The following is an 18,531-nucleotide window of genomic DNA, read 5'->3' on the forward strand; positions in this document are numbered from 1 at the left end:
ACAGGTGAATGAAGGGTCCGAAGCCGAGTCTCCAATTCAGTAATCCTGGCTTCCAGAGCAGCAAATATGCTACATTTGTTACAGGTATCATTACTGCTAAAGGAGGCCGAGGAGTAGCTAAACATCTGACACAATGAGCAGGAAAGTGCAGGAGGGACAGGTGAAGCAGCCATGGTGCTAGGGAGCTGGCTACGAGCTAAGCTAAGGTAGCAAAACAGCACAGATACAGTGAGTGAATAATTTGGCTATAAATTAGGTCGTGAGTGCACAGAGATTGTGCTTTGGATGAAGCACATGAAGATTATACTATGAAAAAAGAATGTATTTAAAAGTTTTTAATTAAATTGCTAAGCAGATAAGCTACTCAGAAACACCACTGTGTTTGAGCAGGAACAGGAAATGATACTCTACCACAGAGCGGGCGAACACCAAGTGGCGTCCCACAATACTATGATGTGACAGTGCGCTCACACAGAGGCGTTGCTGCTTCAGTTGCGTGGTTTGCCACTAAATAAGATTTTCCTTGCTGCAACAGAAAGATGGAGGCATAATTTTATGACACAAATCAGTGACACAGATTTAAAACACAATTCATGAAATATGTCAAAAGTTCAAACTGTTGCCATAACGTGTATACATTGCTGTGACTTATAAAGTGTCTGCTTATTTTTTTTTCTTCCAAAGTGTCAAAAACATTAGCTAATGTAGCTTAAATCACTATTAGTTTGTTAAAGATTTGTATTTCTAATCTGATCAAATTGGACTTTTGTCTATGGTTTTGATTTTCAAATCTTTAGCATTTATTTTTCTTCGTCTCTGAGTTTAAGAGTGATCTTTGGAACTCCACTTTCTAAGAAAAAGAATAAGAAAGAAGTGAAAGGTTTCTGACACTTGTAAAGTGCACCAGCTCTACATATGGGGATATCACAAGCTCGTGATTTGCTGCACAGTGTTGAATTGGGTAGCACTCTGGCCTCACAGCACATCGCATAGCACGTCCCTATCTCAACGCCAGCGTGACTGTGGTGCTGCCCAAAAGCTTCCAGTAAACACTCCTATTTAGATCACACTTCACAAACTGTAACTTTCTGTTCATGAACCAGTAAGACTAGCAGGTACGGTAATACGTGCCTTTGCTTCTATTCCTAGGGACTATCAGGAATTCAAAAATAGACCTCCTTACTAAAATATGCTGTCCTTTGTTATTTGTATTCTCTGGTGAGCCAGCTTAGAGATGTTTTTTTTTCTTGTTACACGTGAGCCTACTTTTGTTGTTGACAGCTTTACTTCCTCATTTTTGAATCATCCACCTGCAACTGTTTTCTGTGTATAAATAAAAATAATAATTCCAAGAAAAAAGTGGATCAATTGTAATGAACAGATAACTAAATAAATAGTTTTTTAAGAAATAAAATGAACATTTAAACTCTGTTTCTCCATTTACTGATTTATATCTGATCTCTTATGTAATCATTTTAAGCACAGCTTGTGGTTTGATCAGGTTGCACGCAAGGATGCTTTATTTAGAAAAACTAATCTTAAAAACCTGTTTCGTGGTTTCCATCCCAGCCCTTTGTCTCATGTAGCACTGAGTCTTTTGTCACTTGAAATTTCTCATCTATTCATACATAATCTTCTTTCATGTGTGTCTTGCTTACTGAGAATTGATAGAGACAGTTCTCCTTACTCAGGAGCCAAGGTATTAAACAGTGCTGTTCAGATTTTGACTGTAGGTTAACTGCAAAGGACCAACATCATGACTCCAGCCTTTTTCTTCTCCGTCTGCCTGTCAATGACAGCCGTTTGTCTGGTAAGCTTGACTCTTCCAGCAAAGGTATTAAATGTTGTTCAACACTGCCGGCTGTTCTGTGAAAGTCATGTAATTATAACCATGTCTGCTTAACACGGTGGTGACGATGGATTTCCAGATTTCTAAGATGTTATGAGCGTTTAAGCGTGACACAGCTGAAGTATTTTCACATAATAGTTTTTGTTTGCAACAAATATCCAACAATAACATTTGTCAGTGTGATTTCAAATGTGATTAAGAGTAAGTTGAAAATGTCTTGTTTTTTATTGCAGAGGGCTGCTGTCATTAGAAATATAACTGGTGCGTTCAGTGATGAAATACTTCCAACATATTGAGGTGTTTTTAATATAAGAGCTTAAAGTTAATCTGCTGGTTTCCTCTTGTATCCACAGATGAGTCTCTGGGCGCCTCAGCGATCATTGAAAAAGTCAATGCTAACTCAAGTGAGTGAAGATTTACAAAATAAAACTCTTTTTTGTTAACATATAAATTCTGGATGAAAATGAAAGATCCCTGAGAACTGACATGTTACAGTTTTTCTCAGTTGCTTTGGTGCATTTCTCATAACAGAATTGATCTCTGCACCACTACTAAGGCTCTTCTCAAAACAATTAGTGCAAACTGCAAAACATGGTGGATAACTTGCAAAAGTGAGTCACTTCATCAAAAAGAAAAGTCAGTTGTTCAAAAGCAAGTCAGTTGCTCAAAATAAGTAGTCAATGCTTCAAAAGCAAGTCCCTTAATCAAAACAGATAATATATTCATCAAAAGCAAGTACTTATATCAAACAAAGTGTCACAATTACAAGTCATAACACCAGCACCTTTGGTCACAAAATCAAATGGTTTGAACATGTTCTCATTGTGACGGATTTCTTTGTAGGTGCTTCCCAATGACATGTCAAGTCTGGACAGCATGCATGGCATGTTGAAAACCATAAATTGTAAAGGACAATCAAGACACTTCATATGCACTCTTGATAATATTCAATTGAAAGTGTTCACAGCATTATGCAACTGGGGAAATACAGTAAATCAAACATTTTACAGCAAACATAAACTCACTTAGACAGTAAACCTTACTGCAGTAGTTATGAAACAAAAAAACCCCCCTGAAAAACAGACACTGCTGCATATCAATCATTGATATCTAGACGCTCCCGTCTGTCTGTCCACATATTTGCATCAACATCACAGCGAATGTCAGCTCTATTGATGCATCGGGGAAAGTATCTTCTGGAGTGTCGAATCCACCCTCTGCAGGACCAGGCACGTGCGGGGGGGGGGGGGGGGGGGGGGGGGGGGCTAGAGGGGCTTGAGCACCCACCCCTTTCCTGATGGGTGCCCAAAGTGCCCTTTTGTTGAGGCAACTTTTTAAAAACATTATTTCTTTAATGTGTGTGTGCGTGCGGAGTCCTGTCTGTGCCCCTCAACAATAATATTTAACTATTAATCACAGTTTTGCTAAATAAAAGGATCTGGCTTGCATCAGTCACATGATCACATTTAACCAATGATCGCCCTTGACGGCAGAACGCGCTGGTTACGAGCTGGGAACGAGCTCACAAAGAGCACGCGCATTTTTTGCGGTCTGGAGCTGCAGGAGAAACACAAGTTAACTCAGAGACACAGACTGATGCGACAAAACCAGTAAGTAGGTGTACAGCGTACACTGTAGTGTATAGCACACAGGAGTATTAGCTTATTATGTACACGTTGGTAAGTTGTCTTGTTGCAACTGACGAACTGAAACAAACGAGCGTGCTGTGTGTGCAACAGCGTAACGAACATTACCTGTCCTTTTATTAACTGCACATGTAGTGCTGGTCATAGCTGCTGGCTACCTGTGTAAGGCTGTCATGGGTCTGTAGCTCTGTCCACCGTTTTAGGGAACATATTTAGTTTTAAAGTAAGTTTCCGGGCTTTTTCTGCCTTTCTGGAGGGATTATATTTCACTAAAAAACGATCTAATATGCATGTCCACATAATTATGCAGTATTATAATTATAATATATTAAAAAACACACGCTGTATTTTAAAGAACATACATTAAGAAGCAGATTATATTAGATTTATATTTTAAACATAGAAAATTTGGATTTTACAGCAGTAAAATTATTGTATCTCTACAGTTTAAAAATGTAATAAGCTTTGCCCCTGCACAGAGTGGATAGTGAAACAGGAATCATCATAAATACATTATTTCATATTTATTACTTCTCCCTCCTCATTGCTTTATTATTGTAGCTCTAGTAATAAATAATAATGTAAGGATTCTGGATCAGCACCGTGATGCCCATAGTATATACAGTATTCTGAAGAAGGTCTAAAACATCACTGTGTGTGCGTGCATGTGTGTGTTTTATTTAGATGGATTTTTAAAAAAAAATATTACTCATGATATAACAATGTCCAGACATGCCTGGTAAGGACATGAGGAGGAAACAGTAGGAGCTGTGTGAGGCTACTAAAGGCAGTGCTATAACATTTTTCTGTCATCATTTTATTATAGATTAAGTGCGAGAGTTGTTAGGTGTGGATAATTAGATTATAGTTTATTGCAATAGCAAGTTGTGCCTTGTTCTTAGATAGACAGCAAGTGGAGAGTGATATATGAAATGATGGGATGGATGGAAGAAGAGAAGCAAAGAGTGATTCACAGGCAGAGCCTAAATTATTTCTCACAGTTTTTTGTTGCCTTATGGTTCCAAGCGCTGTCACCAATCTTTGCATTTTGTTATTATCTCATGACACTTGTTTAATCAGCTACCATCTCTCCTATGGACTTTTTACTGTCTACAGTCTCAGATCAACACAGCCCTGCCCTTCCCATATTAGATTCTTGTGAATGTGTGTTGTTGTTATTCAGCCTGGTTCAATGTGCCCCTTTTTAACTTTGAGCACCCGCCCCTTTAAACTTCTCTGCACGGCCCTGTGCAGGACTCTGCTGTGATGTCATCACAAGCTGCATCCATAGCTGCTAGCAGGGTCATTTGGGTATGTGGATGCCTGTCATATACCTTCCACCTCCAGGAAGAGAAAAACTCCTCAATTGGATTTAGGAATGGAGTGTAAGGAGGAAGAAACTCCATAAGCATCCTGTCGTGTGCTGCAAACCACTGCCTGACTACAGCAGAGTGATGGAAGCTAACATTATCCCAAACCACTACATATATTGTCCAATTGTCACCAGGATCATCCCTTTCATTTTGTGGGATTAGGCCCCTATAAAGAGCGTCCAGAAAAGCCAACAGGTGTTGTGTATTGTATGCACCAATACGAGGAATATGGGTGTGAACGCCATTTTCTGAGATTGCTGCACACATTGTAATATTTCCTCCTCGTTGGCCTGGGACATCAATGGTGGCTCTTTCTCCAATGTGATTTCGTCCACGCCGTCTGCCTTTTGCGAGATTGAATCCCGCTTTATCAAGATATACAAATGTGTGCCAATTCCAGGATACGTGTCTCCAATTCCACGATACGCTATACAAAGGATGAGAATGAAAAAGTCTGTAATGGTGCATTTGGCACAACAGATTGTACAGTTTGAATTGTAAATAGGATTACAGTAACATTCATAAATGTAAGTGCAGTACATGGCCTAAACTTTTACAGTAAACAGAGGTACATATGCAAACATGTTTTACCTGTACATACTGGTGACGGAGCTCCTTCACTGTTCCGTTCAAATGGTACTTTGTACAATTGCTTCATGGACATTCATGGACATTTCATTCCGTCTGAGGACTCCGTCTATGGTGGAAATTGATATTGACTGAATATTTCCGAAGATGGTGTCATCTTCTACGACAGTTCTTTATATTTTTCTCAGTCTCAAAGCGTTGTTTGTAGCCACCATTGCACAAATTCTTTCCTCTTGCTGCGGAGTCAAAAGTGGACCTCTTCCACCCCTTCTAGGTTGTCTGGCAGTCCTTTTTGAGATGCAGATGAAAAAACACAAACATAAATAAGCGCAAACATGCTTACAGTAATTGTTACAGGACGATCATTCGAAACTCCTTTCTTTACAGCATTACTGTATTGTACCACAGCACACTATGCCACACCTGGGCCAAGTCTGCGCTTCAGTTACAGTACGCCTATATGTAAAGATCTATAAGGTCATGTCCTAATGCAAGTCTCCTGTATGACTATGAAAGTGCAGAACAAATTAGTTTGTGCTGAATAACTACATTACAGAATGCTCACCTGTTTTCCCGACGAAATGTCTGAATAATAGAACTTACAGTAGTTCTCCCAACATTTGGCTGCACCCTTCGACCAGCCTCGGCCATTGTGAGGTCATGGTTTATCACATGATCCACAAGTGTTGCCCTGATTTCGTCAGGAACGTGTCTATGTGGTTGGCCTCTTCTTACCCGGTTTTGTCCTCGTCCTCCACCGATCCTCACCCCTCTTCCACAAGGCTGACGTTCCATGTTCTGCAGTTTTGTAGATTCAGTATGCACCTCATGCCAATCCTGTCTGTTGGTTTACATTATATATATACTTGTAGAGTAGGGGATACTGTAACGCGATTCACCTGTGACTGGGTAGAAGAGGCTTTTCATTGGTTGGAAGTAAGAGTAACACACACCAATTTTCATTAGTGTGAGATAAGGTTCACCTGAGAAAAGTAATTTATGGAGATTTTCATGGAAACTCCTTAAAAATAGGATTTTCAAAATGGGTGTACAAATTGTTTGACAAGATGTTCAACAATTTTGAGTGCACTGACACAAGCAATGAAATGAAGACTATTAGTTGTAAGGACAATGACTATTCAGCCGGTACAAGTATAAATAATTGTGACATTCATGATAAAAGCAAGGAGATAGTGATGAATAGCAAGTCAAAAGTGACCATTCTTTAGATATTTGTACTTACTCAACTGCTTCATGTCCAAAGGCATTTGCCGCCACAAGGTTGTGCCAAAACGACTACATGTTGTGGAGGTTGAACTAACTATTGTGCAAAGTTTAATTCTGTTGTGAGAAATGCACCAAAGCAACTGAGAAAAACTGTAACATAAAATAGACTCCCAACAGACACAATGATCAATCAACCTTTTGGTCATTTACTGGATTGTCTTAGTCAGCTGTTTTATTTGTGTTATTATCAAACATTGTAATTGTGCAATCAATAAAGTAAATGCTGTAAGCATTTACCTCTTTGTTTTGACATAACTGAGCAAATGGCAACCTAAGTATTGAGTATTTAACCACTCTCTGTTTGTTGTTCTGCAGCAAAAGTGTTGGTTCATGGTGACATTGTACCCACTACTACCAGGAATGCTGATCCATGCACAGCCATTGGCTGCAAGTGGCCTAAAACTGAACCCTATGTCTATGTACCTGTCTCCATTGGCACTGAATACAGTAAGCAGTACAAACTTTAACCATTAAACACAGACTTTATGAAAAGGAGAGATGGATAAAAATAGTTCAATAAAACCCATTATTATATAAATATATATAATATATATTTCAAGTGGTTTCCAAAATTACTGCTTTGTTAACTATGCTGTTTTATTGTCAGATTAACTAAAAAGCATTTAAACTGAAAAGTCATATTTGCATAAGTATTCTGAATTGATATCATATACAGATGCACACAATTTTCAAATTATGTGCACAAAAAACTTTCTCAATTTTTCTCTCTCATATATGTGGACAGACAGAGACAGACAGACAGACAGACAGACAGATAGATAGATAGATAGATAGATAGATAGATAGATAGATAGATAGATAGGGATGGGAACTCAGAGATCCTCGAAGCAGCACAGATTATAAATACTGTTTATGCTGCCAAGTTGAAATGGCTGAAACATATCGAAGATACTGAATACTGAAGAAGCTCCTCATCAGACTCATATTTGAATCTGCAGGCAACGAAGAGCGCAACATCATCATCAGTGCCCTAGTCACCTTCCACAATTCCACCTGCGTCCGGTTTGTCTGGCGTACAAACCAGACAGATTTCATTCACTTCTTCTCTGGAAAAGGGTGAGAATGCACTTGCTGTACTTAGACTGTACATGTATTTATATGGCAGGACAGGACTGATACACCCACACCCTCAAAACCCTTCAAAAATGCAATTCTGAAAATGATTGCATTACAAATATTCTGTATGTGTCATCAAAACAGGTTCTTGAAGGACCATTCTGCATTGACCTTGTGTCAGGGTTCCTGGGTCGGTGACCCAGTGTTTTCAGTTTTGTCACATTTAGGTTATGTTGCCACATCAATGTTCTCACTTCCTGCTTTTCCTGTGTCAGCTTGTCTCTTGTGTTATTAGCCAGATTATGTACAGCTGTGTACTCACCGGCCTCTCATTATCATCCTCATCAGTCTGTGCATTTAAGTCCTCTGTTTCCACTCATTCACTGTCGTGTCATTGATGTTGTTCCTGTCGCGTGTTCAGTTCAGTCAGCCAGTTAGTCTACCAGTCCATTAAGTTCAGCCAGCCATCCTGTCATCTTTTGTCTCCGTTTCCAATAAACCTCATTCTGCACCAAGAGTCCTGCATGTGGGTCATCTCTTCCTCGCCTCCGCACACGACCCCTGACACCTTGTACTGTAAAATGTCCAGTTTTATTTTTGTTTGCTACTAGATGAAATTTATACTGTTGCATAGGAGTGTAAAGCGCATTTTATTCATCTGCTCTTAATTATTTCACATACTATTTGGTCCACTAGTTCCAAAACTAGAGACCGGCACCTTGTAAGGCGAAAAGATGAATCTGGTGGGTTATTAGATGATTAAGGGATGACAGATGTTTAAAAATCTTCTGAGATTGATTTGACCGGTATCTGTTTATTTACTTTAGTTGATAATGGATATGTGTGTATTTTATTTTAAAATATTATTTAAGATATTAAAGTACAAAAGCTAAAGTGTGGTTCGAGCAGTGTCTATAGAGCCACAGTGTCAAAGTCACATGATTACTGTCATTGCTTTTTTTGGTACTTTAGCCTTAACATGACTAGCTGAAGGAGGAGGATGCACAGTGCTAGGCAATAGAACAGTCCATCTATTTTTTAAGTGATGTCATTGTGTATATCAGGTGTTATTCATACCTGGGCCGTCAGAGTGGAGGACAGCCAATCTCCCTAAAGAGAAATGGTTGCTTGTATCAGTCGACGGTGCAACATGAGGTTCTTCATGCTCTGGGCTTCCACCACGAGCAGGTCCGCTCTGACAGAGATCAGCATGTGAGGATCCTTACTGGGAACATCATCCCAGGTCAGCTGAACTACCCAAAACATTGGTTACAGTTAACTTAGTACACAATGGGACATCCTCCTGTTTCACAGCAGTGTACATATTACAAGTAATCTGTGCTTTTCTGAACTGAGCACATAAAACACTGCAGTTCAAGTGAGCACTGCATAGAAGATTTTGTTTGTATTTCTTTAGTCCCAAGACTATCAAACAAATGACCACAGGAGAGATTAGCTAGCATTTCGATGTATACATCTTCAAAGAGCTGAGACTGAAGACGGATTTTGAAGTGGAAGCATATAAAAACATGTAATATTTTCTGGAAATTTCTGTTTAGGAAAAGAGCACAACTTTGTGAAAGTGCAGACCAACAATTTGCAGACTCCCTATGACTTCACCTCTGTCATGCACTATGGCAGGTGAGTTGCTGTGTGAGAGGGACTTTGTAAGGTTTTATATCCCCTTACATGTTTTGCATTTTCTGCAAGAAAGTGGGGGATGGATTTTTAATGTTAAATACTTTATGGGCCCATTTTCTCCTCTGTTTTCCCAATATAACCGCGTATGTATGTTTGTGTGTGTGTTTGTGTGCTGTTGTTTGTTCTTTTAGATTCTACTTCTCCAAGAATGGGAAGCCAACAATTGTTGCCAGGTCCAATCCTAATCGTAATTTTGGAAATGCTTTCCAAATGAGTGCCAATGACACTGCTCGTGTAAACGGGCTTTATGGATGCTGTGAGTAATTAAGACTCACCCACAAAAAAGAAATTTGCTATCTTTTTGTACAAAGCAAGTACTGATCGGAGTTGATTTTTTTTTCCTAACCAGAAATTCAGCAAGAACCTTCAACTTTGCATCCAGATTCTTCAGATGCCCAAACACCAGCATTACACCAAGGGATTGGATCCACTATACTTAAAATAAAACAAAAAATGTGCTGCAAATATCCCATTTAGAGGGTTGAAGTTCTGGGTCTTTGTTTTACGAGCTAAACTGCAGGCTTATATACCAGAGGGTGATGGTGTTATCTCGCTTTCTGTTGAGGTTTTCTCCCCTTTTGATTAATTAACTTTGTAACTGTAAATGATGCAGACATAGAAACAAACCTTGCGACTGCGACATGTCTCAAAAATTTTTGTTTGGCAAAACAGCAAATTGAAAAAATATGTGAACAAAACAAAAAGTCAAATCTTTCATGGAATGATCATGACTGTTGTCTTACTCTATACATGACCAGCAGTTTCTTTTGTATCAACAAGATATAGTGTGTAGATATTGTCCAGTGTCACAAGTGTAAGAAGAAGAATCTTTCTTCTGATATTTTAAAAATCTATTTTTCTGACAATGTCTTTTTTCTAATTTTTCTTGCTTGATCGTGTGTGTGTGTGTGTGTGTGTGTGTGTGTGTTTGAGTGAGTATGTGAGAATGCGTGTCTCTCTGTGTGCGTGACTTCCAACTGTTTCTAACAACATCCTTAGTCATAAAATGGTAATCTCCCCCACACCCAATTTATGGTTCAATTCCTGTATTGGTTCACCATAGGGGTGGGCGACATAAACGATATACGATAGAAACAATATAAATTTGGCCAATGATAGAGATTTTGACTATATTGCTCTATCATGATAGCGCATGTGATGATGTCATCAAGCTGTGCCTGTTTTGGTCGAAAGCATCGCAGCGGCTACAACAATTATCATCTGCAAATCATGGCGGGCGATAGTCATAGCAAAGAGATGAAGCACTTTTGAAATATGGGGAAAGCCAAAAACTGCGCTTCCTCCACTTCTGTAACATTGATTCATTAATGTTGAATTCTCTTGCAGCTGCTCTGTTCCCATGTTGTTGCAGTATATTAATGACTAACCTCATATTGTGGATGAATAATCTCAGTTGTTCTCCTGACTGAAGTTTGGCCCGTGTATAGCATCCTGCTATGCGATTGCATTTGTCCCTGACCACCAGAATCCCTTACGTTAACTTTTATCGAGTGGAAAAAAGTTAGCGTTCATCCTCCAGCTTCACTGTGCTAATGTTATGCTAACATAGCTGTGTCGCTAGCAATCACGTAGCACAACATTATATACCAGGTAGTCCAACTTCAGTAACCCTGCAAACGTCACTGCTGTTTAGTTTTCTGTCTTCATTTATGTTGGAAGTGGTAGCAGAGCTGTACGTTTGAATTAGTTTCAAAAATATCTGTCAGAACATGGTATGAAATGTTTAGGTGGAAACTAGCGAGCTAACTTCCTGTTAACTTCTAACTCCGTTAAATTTAATAAAATCTGTTTTCATGGATGCATGGATGTAAAACTTAATTGTTACACCTGATAAAGCAGCAACATTTCTGCACGCCCAAATCGGTTTGAGGTCAGTAAGCACAACCAGAATTCATACATAAGGCACACTCTCGATTTTTGAGAAAATTAAAGGATTTTAAGTGTGCCTTATAGTGTGGAAAATACGTCATACAGAAGAAAAGAATATATCGTGATATATATCGTTACCGCACATGCTTCAAATTATATCGCGATATGAATTTTAGGCCATATTGCCCAGCCCTAGTTCACCATGCACAACACAGTGAAGCCACAAAAGGGCAGGAAGCTTACCACACAAGAAACAGAATCTTCACAAGGGATGTGTCTACAATAATCCTCCCCCAGCACAGAGTGGCTGGAGAGGTGGTCAGGGTCAAAGGAATGTCTTGATCCTATAGATTGAACTAAGACCTTAAAAATTTAAGAAACACATTGACAACATTCAACAATTAGACTTAACAGGGGCCATTAGGAAAGCCACAATGTTCATAGAGGGACCATGCAGCTCACACTTGACTGTGACTCCTGACCAGGGCTGGACTGGGACAAAAAATCGGCCCGGGCATTTTGACTAGAGACCGGCCCACCAGGTATTATAGGAAAAACCATAAATCCTTTGAATGAAAACAAACGCTGTTGTCACAGTGATGTACACTGTCTTGTTGGTATATATGTATCAATCTAATAAACTTAAACCTACACCATCCTCCCTATTCTGCTATTCTAAACAGTACCTGAAAGTAGACTGTTGGTCGAGTTAACCTCCTGAACTATCTGCAACACATGGTGAAAACCTGAAATTAAGACAGAGAAGACTAGAGGTGAGACATGATCATTACTGATTACTGATGACAGATTTAGATAGATTTTCATAAACCATTCATTTGCCACATTAATAAACAGCATGGCAGGGCACAATATTTTTTCTAACATGGCAACCTTTAAAAAGTGAAAGGAGATAGAAAGACAGATGAGAAAGAAAAACTTAATTAACTTTTTGATGGCATTTTACACACAGTACTGGTACAGAATCTAGAAAATGTGGGAAAATACTGGCATCATATACAGTACAAAGCTACTTCTGAAGAAATTATGATGGGACACTAAAAAAAATTACTATGTACAATAATGGATTTCTATACATTTTACATCAGATAAAAACTTTGTTGTAAGATTCAGATAATTATTTGTTAAAAGCGAGACATTTTAAATGAGAATAAGAAAGAAAAGTATTTCTTTGTGCCCCCCTCTCCCTGTTAATGCCCTACCTGGGCCCATGGCAAAACTTTGCTAGACCCGCTCCTGCACAGTTACCAGCTGTCAGCTACTTAGAAAAGGATCCTGGGGTTATCTGTCTCTCAGAAACAGTTCATAACTTCCCTTCACCTCATTCATGTCACCTAAAAGGTAAACTTGTTTCTCCATCAGCTGTTCAGCTCTGATGATTCAGTAAGGACATCTCCTGGTTTCATGTTTCCCTCTCACCTCATATCCAAACCATCATGACCAGCAGCTTTACAGCTGTGGCTCCAGCAAACATCAGCTGATACTAGAAATTAATATTAAATAAATTCTAACAACAGCTGATCAAGCTTAAACGTGCTGCTGTTGTTTAGCGCGACATCCGCTGGTTTCCTCTTTCTGGAACAAAGTGGGCGATAAACAAACACGAGAGCCGATCAGCTGATCATTGATCAGTTTCATGATTGAAGTAGAAACAGGAGAGGGAGGGGAGAGAAGAAGAGGCAGCTGTGCAGCAAAGACACAGAATAACTCCAGCTTTGTGTCTTTTTCATTGTAGCTGAAGTCCGGGACAAACTGTTCCTTTTCACCTCAATACGAAACGCGTAATATTTTCTCTGAATACAAGATGATTCTCTTTTTACGGGATGGTTGGAAACTCTAATAACTAACCTTATAAATAAAATAGGATAAATCAAGTTCAACATCAATAATATCATAGCACCCACCCAGCTGTATAGAAACTCCGTCATGCTAGCTAGTACGCAGTACTAGTTATTGTAACTGACTGTAAAAAGTCAGCACAACGAAAATAAACTCGACCTAAACTTGGTTTATATCTGACCCAGATAGACTGCAGGTCATAACTTCTTACCTGAAGTTCAGTTCACCGCCTCGGGTCTCTGCTCCTCCTGCCTTTCTGTCATCCACCTGCCAGCGTGTTGCATCTCCTGGCCTCCACCACTTGCTAATGTTACTGAATCTGTGGAAGCTCCGCAATAGCCACCACCAAACCACTGAGTTATTTTTACACATCTTCCAGCATCTGGCCAATCCACCACCTTTCAGTGTTTATACCGTTATGGAAAAAAAAGAAAAAAAAACCATCAGCCCATAAAACAAAAAATCACTATTGGGCATACCAGGCATTTGCCCGGTGGGCATATTTTTTTCATGTTCTACAACCATTTAAAAATATTACTAAAACTAAAATGAGAGAACAATCAGGTTTTGCAATAAGATGCTCCACAAATGATGTGTGCCAGTAAAAAAGAATTCCAGCTATGCTCCTGACCGTGTTTATGGGCCAAATGTTTTGTTCTTTACATTGTCTTTCTTCTATATAATTTTTAAACATTTAATAAATATGTCTACAAAAAATATTTTTAAAAAATCAGACATTTCACACATACACCCAAATGATTTCTGACTGATGAAGAGGGCTGAAGGTGCCCTGCTCTTGACCAGCTTCTGCTGCTCTCTCCCTGCTCACTGTCAGCAGCTGGCAGGCTCAGGCCCTGCCTGAGACTTTTCATCTCATCTATCAGCGCCAAAGAATATGGAAACGCACAACATGCAACTTACAAAACAAGTACATGAATCAGCATTACATTCATTAGTGAAGTGCTGAGGTTATTTCCTAAACTTAGGGCCTTAATTAACATTGCTGTTAACTAATGTTTGCTTTGCATTTTAACCAGTGAAGCACCGAGGGGCTTTCTGAGGTTCCTGCTCATAAATGCCCAAAATGAGTCGAGTATTTCTCTGCAACTACAAACTCTGTTTTCATCAGAGGTGTAAATATTACAGCACTGTGTCAGAGTCACTGAGGCTGGAACACAGAAAAAGGAAGTCGATTGATTTATTTTTTGATTTTATTGCCTGGAACCACTTTAAAAATACGCTTTGGGTCACAATTAACTCCAGAAAACCAGGAATTCACATATGAACATTATCTGCGCAAAGATTTATGCTTCTGATGGTAAACAGTGAAAACTTACAGCACTAAATGCACAGATAGCCAGGCGTTTCACATTTTGGTACCATCTGCCAGTTTTAATTTCTTAGGTATTGAAGAGCAGAAATTATTTAATTTTATTTACATGCTTAAAAATGTTTGCTTTTGAATATTATTTGAAGAATTACCCACACACTCAGGCACTTTGGGCCTGTTTCCCTTTGCATAACCGAGTGTTGGAAACGTGCCTTTTCTCTTTGAACTCTGAGGGGCTGTAACTTTGGCTTCTATTGCATGATTGACCCTCTTTTTAAAATAATTTTAGCCAAGAGAATCAAGTTAACATCACTGTTTTTACGTCAGGTCTCAGCTCACTTCACACGAGCTGATAAGGAGAAGCCAAAACTGGAAGCCAAGAATTTGTTGAGGGTGTTTTTTGCAAAGTTCTCTCCACAAATTCAAGTTTTCAAACTGCTTCAACATCTCACTCTGTGTATTCGTGTGTCTCTGAGCTTCGGTGCAGGATTATCATTAAACTGGTGGGGAAAATGAGCATGACTGCAACGACCACGGCACAATGGATCAAGTTACAAAAATTAAGCGATACTGACCAACGCACCACAATGATTGTGTCACACAACACAGGATGTGATGTCAAAACATGTGCGAGACTTGCTGGCCTGCTCCTATGAGGGTTGTTTTCCGGAGATGGCTTGTTCTTCTCGGTCGGGGTTCCCCCAGGTTCTTGGGGTCCAGGGTCCCGTCTTTGGCTTTCTCTGAAGTGGCCGGCCTCTGCAGTGGTTGGCTGGCCGCTGCTTCTGGACCACTAGTACTCCTTCCCCTGGCTGTGGGAGCTCCATCTGTTGCAGCAAGACCAGGGGCAGATCTAGAGAAATTGTCTTAGGGTGGCAAAGAAATCAAATGGGGTGGCAAAATCAAAGCCTTTCCCCCCAAACACATATGCAGGTGGTTACATATGGTTAAAATGATTCAAATGCAGTAAGTATACACATTTTTCATATAAATATAGTCTATAACTTAATTATTGTCTGTAGCCCACATAACTACATACTTTAGTTACATAAAACATGTGAGTTTTGAAGTTATGTACAGTATAGCCTGTATAATAAATAAATATGTAGCCCAATGAGTATAAAATTCAGAACGCTACACAACATGGGGCGGTTCATTTTTAAACACAGGTCTAAGTTTCACACTGTTAGAAAACAATCACATTGTTACAGCTTAAATTACACAAAATGTCAGAAATCTGCACTGTCATGAACAAAAATGTAAACCTAATTTTTCATGATTTGTTGGATTAACCCACTGAGGTCTGAAATACAACCGGACATGTGTGACTCCTTTTGAGTTTACGTTTGTATTTCACCCTCAGATTGTTTCATTTTATTTTTTTCTCCTTGCCTTGTTTGGTGTCTTTTCAGCTCAACTGAATTTAGTTGTTTTTTCACTGACATACTTCATTAGCATTCCTGATCTGAAATCACACAAAGAACTTAAAATCCTAGTAGTATTTTTTTTACTGTTAAAAAACCACAGACATGTTGGGTAAAAGTTTACTTGAAATGCAAATATATATTGTACATTTGGTAAACATATACAACTATTTATCTAAAAATGCAGCCAATACACCTGCTGTTTTTTCATTTTCTACAACCATTTAAAAATATTACTAAAACTAAAAAGAGAGAACAATCAGGTTTCGCAATAAGATGCTCCACAAATGATGTGTGTCAGTAAAAAAAAAAGTTTGTCCACCAAAAGACAGAAGAGCACAGGGATAAACCTGCAGGCCTGACAACAGGAGGTGTATCACTCCGCTGGTTTTCTACTTAGTGACAGTGTTTACGTTGTGACATTCATTAGTGCCCTCACTGACACACAAAACAAAACGACTACAAAACAGAACAACTACACAAGACAACACAACACACTAAGTATACACTCCACACTAAACGTCACAAATCTCCCACATCTAAAAGCTCTCTCTCTCTCTCTCTCTCTCTCTCTCTCTCTCTCTCTCTCTCTCTCACTCGCTCTCTCTGTCTCGCTGCCGTTACCGTCACTCCCAAAACTTTTCCCTCTTCCTAAACAACCAAATCCCACATGTTGACTTTTTTTTAATTGGTCGACATGGTGCATTTTTCCACCGATAGGAAACGTGGATTTTTTCCCTTTCTTTACTTTTTTTGCGCTGTCCTTAGAAAACGCTTAAAACACACACACACACACACACAAAAACGTGACGACAGTGTTTAGAACAAAGCGTGGCTTATATATATTATCATAACTCTGGATTTACTGGCCTGTAATTAAAATTTGAAAAATTTGAAGTCTGAACTTTCAATGTGGGCTGAAACAGAGACTCAGCGTGGCTGTAGCTTGTTGCTGTGTCAGCTTACATCAGTCATGTGATTTGGAGGTGCAGCGTGTCCGTGGACCACAGAGGGTTAATAACACTCACCTTCCTTCCATTTCCACAGTGTAACAACCGACCACCTGTGTAAAATCTGAAATTTCCATGGTGTTGTTCAAAATGTGCTCTAGCACAATCATAAGCATGCTTGCTACTGAAAACAAGAAAAAAGCCGTCCTGCTATGGGCTGAACCATTTGTTAATGTGGAGGGGGGGGTGGGGGGTGGGACGACACTATGCAATATATTCAGTTTTAGCATTTATATTCACTGCTGACTGTAACTACGTTCAAACTGTTAATGCTACCTTATTTTAAAAAACAACACTGTCATATGCAAAACTGGGGTGGCACTTGGGGTGGCAAGGGATCATTTTAGGGTGGCACTTGCCACCCCATGCCACCCTTCTAGATCCGCCCCTGAAGACATCACATATTTGCAAAAGTGCTCTAATGTTTTCGGAGACAACCCCTTGGCTTCCGTACTTGCGCATCGCTGTTCCACTTGAACGACGTATTGTTGTTAGCCTATAGCCTATCATTCAGCATCGCCTCACTCAAAACGCGCAATGGGTGCTTTGACTTACGAAAATGTTCAACTTACGAAAGACCCCCGGGAACGAATTAATTTCGTAAGTCGGGGTTCCACTGTACCTTACAGTGTAAACAAGTATGACTGTTGAGTCTGTTGAGTCTCAAGTAAGTTGCCTGCAATGATATTTAAAGTCCAACAGGTGTCAGTATGGAGCAAAACAGCAACACTGTGTCGACACAGTATCGATACAGTTTGGGGAATGTGCTGAAACGCTTCACGAGGCCTCCTCTACCCATCACTACACAAAACTAACCTCAAACCTGAAATCCTTAGAAAGATATGCAGGGAGACGTGAAGGAGACGACACCGACAATTCAGCGACAAACACGAGACAACACACACTGTAAATACACAGAGGGGAAAGAGGAAACTACACACAGGAGGGAGGCACAGCCGATTTTGATTGACAAGACGAGACAGGGGAAACGCAAACTGAACACTCTGGCATAAGACACAGACCTTCACAATAAAACAGGAAATGCAGAACACAAGGAAGCTACATAACAAACCCTAAAACTAGAACTCAAGAAAAAATAAAAAACTAAGGAACCATGTAAAGAAACCAAAAGTACAAAACTCAAAAAACACTGGGTCACCGACCCAGGACCATAACACTTCAAATCTAAGCAAGCACGCTGCCATGGGAACGTGACATTGACAGAGAAACCCCCAGATCCTCCCACTGACATGACCGCTGTGGGCAGACCTCCACCCGCCCCACTCTGGAGTGGAAACACAAAACATTATTTTATTTCTGTCTGTGAAGGTTCTCAGTCATCCAGGTCATCGTAGTCAAAGGAGCTTGCAAAGAAAAGCGTCTGGACTTCTTTAAGTTACTTGAAGACGTTTCACCTCTCATCCGAGAGGCTTCTTCAGTTCTAAGGTCAAATGGTGGAGAGTCCCAGATATAACCCTAGTGGGAGTGTCCCCCCACAGAGG

General features: G+C 39.7%; 1 protein-coding gene across 2 annotated transcripts; it reads left to right on the forward strand.

Moving 5' to 3' along the window:
- The first annotated feature begins 938 nt into the window (after positions 1 to 938).
- LOC146507636 (high choriolytic enzyme 1-like) lies at positions 939 to 13,729 on the forward strand. Of its 2 annotated transcripts, XM_085178372.1 has the most exons (9): positions 1,360 to 1,810; positions 2,083 to 2,110; positions 2,203 to 2,253; positions 7,059 to 7,190; positions 7,703 to 7,820; positions 8,885 to 9,063; positions 9,380 to 9,461; positions 9,653 to 9,777; positions 9,871 to 13,729. In XM_085178372.1, coding segments are annotated over exons 1-9 (771 nt in total). In that variant the 5' UTR covers positions 1,360 to 1,756; the 3' UTR covers positions 9,873 to 13,729. The 2 variants fall into 2 exon arrangements, with proteins under 2 accessions (XP_085034496.1, XP_085034498.1); XM_085178370.1 differs by lacking the exon at positions 9,871 to 13,729 and having other exon boundaries at positions 939 to 1,810; positions 9,653 to 9,785.
- Positions 13,730 to 18,531: the final 4,802 nt, after the last annotated feature.

This window comes from Neolamprologus multifasciatus, chromosome 11, assembly GCF_963576455.1.
Source record: "Neolamprologus multifasciatus chromosome 11, fNeoMul1.2, whole genome shotgun sequence".
Taxonomy (NCBI): Eukaryota; Metazoa; Chordata; class Actinopteri; order Cichliformes; family Cichlidae; genus Neolamprologus; species Neolamprologus multifasciatus.

Excerpts from the sequence above, each read along its gene's own strand:
- LOC146507636 (XM_085178370.1), top strand. The coding sequence starts at position 1,757 with ATGACTCCAGCCTTTTTCTTCTCCGTCTGCCTGTCAATGACAGCCGTT. Across the intron at positions 7,821-8,884 it reads CACTTCTTCTCTGGAAAAGG|GTGTTATTCATACCTGGGCC; the intron begins GTGAGAATGCAC and ends TGTGTATATCAG. Across the intron at positions 9,064-9,379 it reads TACTGGGAACATCATCCCAG|GAAAAGAGCACAACTTTGTG; the intron begins GTCAGCTGAACT and ends ATTTCTGTTTAG.